General features: G+C 45.5%; 1 protein-coding gene across 1 annotated transcript; it reads right to left on the reverse strand.

Annotated features, from left to right (window-relative positions):
• Nucleotides 1-294: 294 nt before the first annotated feature.
• On the reverse strand, nucleotides 295-5,147 carry LOC136474258 (E3 ubiquitin-protein ligase WAV3-like). The gene is made up of 2 exons (XM_066471845.1): nucleotides 4,539-5,147; nucleotides 295-2,717 (listed from the first exon to the last, which is right to left on the reverse strand). Exons 1-2 carry the CDS (start codon nucleotides 4,776-4,778, stop codon nucleotides 843-845), a joined length of 2,115 nt encoding a protein of 704 aa, XP_066327942.1. The 5' UTR covers nucleotides 4,779-5,147; the 3' UTR covers nucleotides 295-842.
• Nucleotides 5,148-6,078: the final 931 nt, after the last annotated feature.

The raw sequence follows: 6,078 nt of genomic DNA on the forward strand, positions 1-6,078 counted from the left end.
TGCTACTTTATATTAGTAGTTTCTCAATTTATGAGATTTTATTTCATTCATGTTAACCTTATCAATCATTAAGCTTGTCTACTACTGCTCTTTATCAACGTTGAGCCAATGGTTTGATTATATACGGAACTGCTCAATCAATTGGAGGGATATGAATACATGTAATCGCAACCAAAAAGTTATTTGATTCAGTCGACGTGCAGAATCATACCAACGTCAGAACCTAACCAAATTCGAGCCAAACCTTCAACCAATGCAACAAGCACGAAAAATAAGTGAACAATAGTTGCAAGTTGAAACACACCTCACGGGCATGTGCTGCTGGTGGACACCAGCTAATAATAAAACTGAAAGTTTGAATCCATGGAATAGCATTGACACCGCCCAAAACATCAAAAATTCCAGAGATTCCATGATATACCGCCCCGAGATCAATCCCTCTTATCTACATCACCAAAGACCAAATGGAAAAACAGACATTGACAATGAACTGGCCTCCACTAAACTACCGCTCCGATCCGTTGAAGCTATTACACATTTTCTCCAGCCCCTCTACTAGTAGTCTACTTATTTCTTAACACCACAGGAGTATACCCCCCACAATGTATTTACCACCAAAGCCCCACCTTGCCTTCCCCAGTATACCCCCTCCAGATTATATTTACCTCCAAAACCCGCCTCACCGCCTCTGGTATACCACCACCATGACTCAAACAAGAGAAGCAAAATAAAGGTGCTAGAGAACTACACAACGACCTACTAAGCAGCCATACGAATTGAATTTCTTCACCAACATCTGTGCCCTTGCTTCGGAAGATAATGCTGAGGTGCTGAGTTACCTTCTACCTTGGATGGGGTTTCACCAAGATCCTAGGTTGTTGGACATGTGATGGGCCCTGAGGAGAAGGGCAGTGATTCTGTGAGCGCTGTAGCATGTGAACCATGGATGGTGTTTGGTAGGAGTAAACAAGTGTATCACTGTCAGTGGAGTCGCCTCGTGCAGTGGCTCTCTGCCAAGAATGTGAGCTAAGGCCAGACAGCAGATATGCCCGCCCTGAAGCCTCATAGCGCTGCCGGTTAGCCATCCTCTCTTGCATTTCCCTCAGCTCTGCATCAAGGGCCATGCACAGGCGGTCCCCGCTCCGGCTTGAAAACGATTCTGAAAGTATCCTTCGGCAATCCTCAAGAATTGACACAGCATCAGAAAGAGCACCTCTCTCAGCAGCAGCCCTTGCAGCCTCGATAGCATCAGCGGCACGGACACGGTTCCTCTCACGGTCAACCTCCATGCAAACTGGCTCAGATATGGGTGATTTAGGCCTCAAGACTGTTACCTCATCACCTTGAATTTTGATGTCTTCATTGGTCAATGAATCTCTGTAGGCACAGGCAACTTTCAGAAGTGTGGTCTGTTCACGACAATGTGGTAAGCTCACCGACAGTAGAAAGTCCCTTTCCTCATCGGCATAGAGATGACCAACATCAATTGAACCATTTCGGCCATGTGCAGCCACCTTACTCAGGTAACTACCAGATTTGATGCAGCGAAGCTTGACACCAGAATGCACACACTCCACATTTACTTGCATATTTTGAACAACAACGCTGAGAAGCCCACCTATACACTGAGCAAATGCATCCTGAATCACACCTTCATCCTCAATAAAGGAGAATGTACCACCAGAGGCCTCAGCAATCGAATGCAAAGCATCTGAATCATGATCTATTCCAAAACCAAACCCATGCACTGGCACTAAGCGAAATGTGTGATTTAGAATGGAGGATGGAACTAGTGAACTATAATCTGGCCGGGCACCCCTAATATTTGATGGAATATTGTATGTATCTTGGCCATCTGACAAGAGAATGATGCTGCATACTGGATTTTGATGGCTTCGGTCCTCAATAACCTTAGCAGCTTTCTTCAGCGCATCAGCAATGTTTGTGCCACCATTAGCACCAAGTGAGTTGACAGCCTGCAGGGCCTGCTGCCGGCCAGAGTGTGACATCCGTCGGAGATGAAACAACCTTCTGGCAGTAGACGAGAAAGCAATGACTGAAAGGCGATCAGATGGACCAAGATGCTGTATAACAAAACCCATGGCTCGCTTCAAGAGTGCCAGTTTAGTGCCTGCCATACTTCCACTAACATCAAGCACGGTAACAAGATCAACAGGGGCACGGGATGTAGGATAACCAACTGAGGCTGCATTGACCGATCTGCCTGTGACCTGCTCTGGGTTAGCATATGGGGCTTTCAGATGGATCAGAACAGCAAAGTCATCTTGAGATGACTGTTGAATGGCTGAAAACTCTGAATATGTCTTAATTTCCACAGTTCTACTAGATCCAATATTAGCAGCCTCCATCTTCTGCAAAGGTTCATCATCATTGAAGTCTGCTGGCTCAGAAGTAACCAAGACTGGACCTTCTCGCTGACGGTTTGGAACCTGGCGGAGAAGAGCCATGTAGGCATCTTGCTGGGGTAATCGAGCTTGGTTTACATTCAGCCCACCTCTTCCACGAGGAACTATAGAAGATAACGAGCGATTGAAGGGGATCTCTTTCCATTTTGCCCGGCAAACTGGGCATACATGGTTTCCATGTTTCACACTAGAGGAGATGCAGTGGAAGTGAAACATATGAGAACATTCAGCAGTGAATAGGGCTTGTCCATGACCTGGCTTCATGGAATCAAAACATATTGCACACATTCTCTGTTGACAAAACAATAAAAGTGTTAGTTTCTCTATTTACCTTATCCTTAGAAAGCAGGATGGAACAGACAAAGAGATCACAAGTAACAGTACAGATACTTAATTTTATAGATCCAAGCCATAATAAAATATTTGTATTGAATAGTAGTTCCTACCACCGGCCTGTATAAGAAAACCCACAAGAATAGCATTTATTAAAGGAGTCTGGGTAAGCAAAAGATCAAACAAACCACCATCACAGAACAACTAAACCCAGCACATTCTATTGACTTTCGATACTGACACATGGTACAAATTTCCAACCCATAGGTGTATAAGAAAACACACAAACATGCATGCATCAAAATATTGATATTGGTCACAATTTGCGGCGCTTTGCAGAAAAAATCAAAGCATGACCAGACAAACAGACAAAAAACTGTCAAACTTGCATCCTAAATTTGACCCAACCATGTATCTCATGTTGGTTGGCTAAAATGTCTACTTTGGAAACATGAAACATACTAGTCATTTCAAAGACGATTATGCAGGCCTCAACATAAGGAAATAATTTAGTGTTTATTTTCTAGCACTAGCATTGTAATTTGTAGCCTTTGCCTTTGACCAGGACAAGCAAATTTTGAACTGTCGAGTGCATAAATGTCAACCCTATGGAAAAAAACACTACTTGTGAGGTTGCTGGTCAAATAGGGTCACCCCATTATAAACAAAAAAGTGTGACATTATAAATGAGGGCACCCATGCCTCGACTCAACCACACGACGATCGTATCAGGAAAAACTCAGATTTCCATTAAAGAACTCACGCACTTGCCATGACAACTCTATACACGTATGTACTTTAAAAAAAACAGATGAATGCAAAATATTAGTAATTGGTATTCCAGTTAATGGACAGCAACCCAAGCTAGAAATTAAAAGTATAAAAAATTATAAGAGATTAGTAAAGAGGCGAAGATGATACACGTGAACACAATGGGAAGTTGGCAGGTTGGTGGTCAGCAAAGGAGCCAACTTTCCCTTTCGGGGAGGAGCAAGTTGAGGCAGTAGAAAAAAGAAGCTTACGTTAAGCTATGCATATCACACGGGACAACGAAGCAAGAGGCATTGACCCGTCTCAAAGCGACTCGCAAGGACATCTAGGCAAAACTAGCAAACTGACTGCGAAATCCCAAAAAAAAATCTCTGAAACTGAGATCTGAGAAGAAAGGAGATTTTGTGCATCGGAAGAGAGCACAAGGTCATATGAGAAAATAGCATGGATCGGAATATTCACAATAGAAAGTGACATCATCTTGTAAAGGCGCATCTATTTTGGATGTGTTCTCGTGAAAAAATTTGGCAAAAGTTAAACCGGGTTATTTATATGAACAGATTAGATGTCCTGCAAGCAAATCCGCAGAAACAGTACGAGATAATTTCGACTCAAAGACAAAGTGACAAATGACAAATAATCCCGACTAGCAGGCGCAGCTTAAGACAAGCACACGGCATTAAAAAAATCAGATGCATACAAGAATGCTGGGCGCCGAGCACGAGCATCCAAACCAAGCCGCCCATCAAATCATCCAAAATTTGCCGACCAGGAGAACACCGCATCTGGAGACAAATCGTTCACAGACGATGAGGCGAAGCCGGCTCCAACCAAAAAAACACAGGCGGTCGGCAAGCCGGCCTCCACCCCTCCGACATTCCACACCTAGGAACTAGGATCCCCCGGCGGCCCCCTCGAGCGCCAAGTTGCCAGCGAACCAAGCGCAAATCTTAACTCGGAAATGACGGAATAGACTAGCGCGGGAAAGGGTGGAAATGGGGGCCTCACCTTGGAGGACTTGCCTCCGGACTTGGACCTCCGCAGCAGCGCGGCGGTCTCCGGCGCGGCCGTCGCGGCCGGCGTGTTGGGCGCCGATGCGTGCGCCGCCGCTGTAGAATCGAGGGAGAGCGCATCCGAGGCGCGGCGTTCCCTGGCGCCGCCGTCCTCGCGGTCGCCTGCGACGGCGGGGAGGTGCACGCAGAGGCTGGCGCCCAGCGCCCGCTTGGCCTTCCTCCACACCCCCTCCATTGCTCGCTCTCCGGCACTACTCGCGGCCGCAGATTCGTGTAAAGTGTAACGAACTCGAAGCTTCGATTGTTGGAAGAATGAGCGCAGCACAGCACTACTAGAGGAAGATTGCGGGGGAGATGGGGATGTGGAGGAGGAGGAGGAGGAGAGGGGAATGCCGGTTTTGAAGGGGAAGCGGAGCCGCCATTGCAGAGCGGTGGCGGCGGTGGGTTGGGCTGGGTTGCGGCGGGGTGCGCCTTTTGGTTTGACCTCTGTGCTGTGAGAGAGAGACAGGCAGGGGGGCAGCAGAGTAAAATAAGTGGAGGACGAAGCGGCGGAGGCGGAGGGGGTTTTGACTAGTACGAGCCCAAGAGAGATTAGGGCGAAAAAAAGGAGGAAATGGTAGGGCTTTGGGTGCTGGTGCTGGTGCTGGTGCTGGTTTTCTGGTTTTACGCGGGAAGGGAAATGGTTTGGTCACCGGTTGGTGGCAAGCCTACTTGTTCCGGTCATAACTCATCAATGCAACGAAAGCCTCTAATCGAGGTCATTAGTTTTTCGTAATTTTGTGATGTGTTGCACTATGACTCTGACCATAGACACGTGTTGAAATAATGACTTCTATAATTTTGCTTACAGTAGTTAATTTGTGGCCTTATCAGCGGTTGTGTTTCTCTTCTCTACTACTTTTACTGATATCTTACAAATGGCTCTGCAAACTTGTGCGGTTAGACGAAATATTTTATATGATTCTCTATTTTTCGTATTGTAGTAATGGCATAAATGGGTATCACTAAATCCTTGATGACTTCCAAAATACTATAGCTTGTAACCTCACTACCTCATCAATAGTGTAAACCATCGTTTCTCTAGTCAATAAGTGAGCACCTACTAACATACCAAAATGCATTGATAATAACGTGAATTCACACCCGCCGGATCCATGAATGATTCCATGCATAGCAATGTCATTCACTCCTCCGCTCCTTCGGTGTCGCAGCATTTTTGAGATCCAGTTTTAACTTCTAGTTCTTTTTTTCTCAAGCAAATGTCATAACAATGAAAGAAAAAAAATGGAAACTCACATCACTAAACTCCTTTCAATCTCCAAAATAACTTTTCATGTTGAGTTCACAATCTCATGAGGGCCTGTTCGTTTGATCCCAAAATCAAGGGGATTGATGGGGATTAAATCCTCAACAAGTCAAAATCCTCCTCAACCCACTCCAATCCCCTTGATTTTGAGAACAACTGAATAAGGCCTGATTGGTCTCAACGATTCTCGAATCCAAAAAATGATCATGCAACATCTTAACTCTTGCGT

This window comes from Miscanthus floridulus, chromosome 8, assembly GCF_019320115.1.
Source record: "Miscanthus floridulus cultivar M001 chromosome 8, ASM1932011v1, whole genome shotgun sequence".
In the NCBI taxonomy this organism is placed as follows: Eukaryota; Viridiplantae; Streptophyta; class Magnoliopsida; order Poales; family Poaceae; genus Miscanthus; species Miscanthus floridulus.

What these genes read in the sequence shown, in the direction of transcription:
- LOC136474258 (XM_066471845.1), bottom strand. Translation starts at nt 4,778, where the DNA reads ATGGAGGGGGTGTGGAGGAAGGCCAAGCGGGCGCTGGGCGCCAGCCTC. An exon ending in CCGGAGGCAAGTCCTCCAAG is followed by an intron (nt 2,718 to 4,538) that starts GTGAGGCCCCCA and finishes TTTTGTCAACAG; the next exon opens with AGAATGTGTGCAATATGTTT.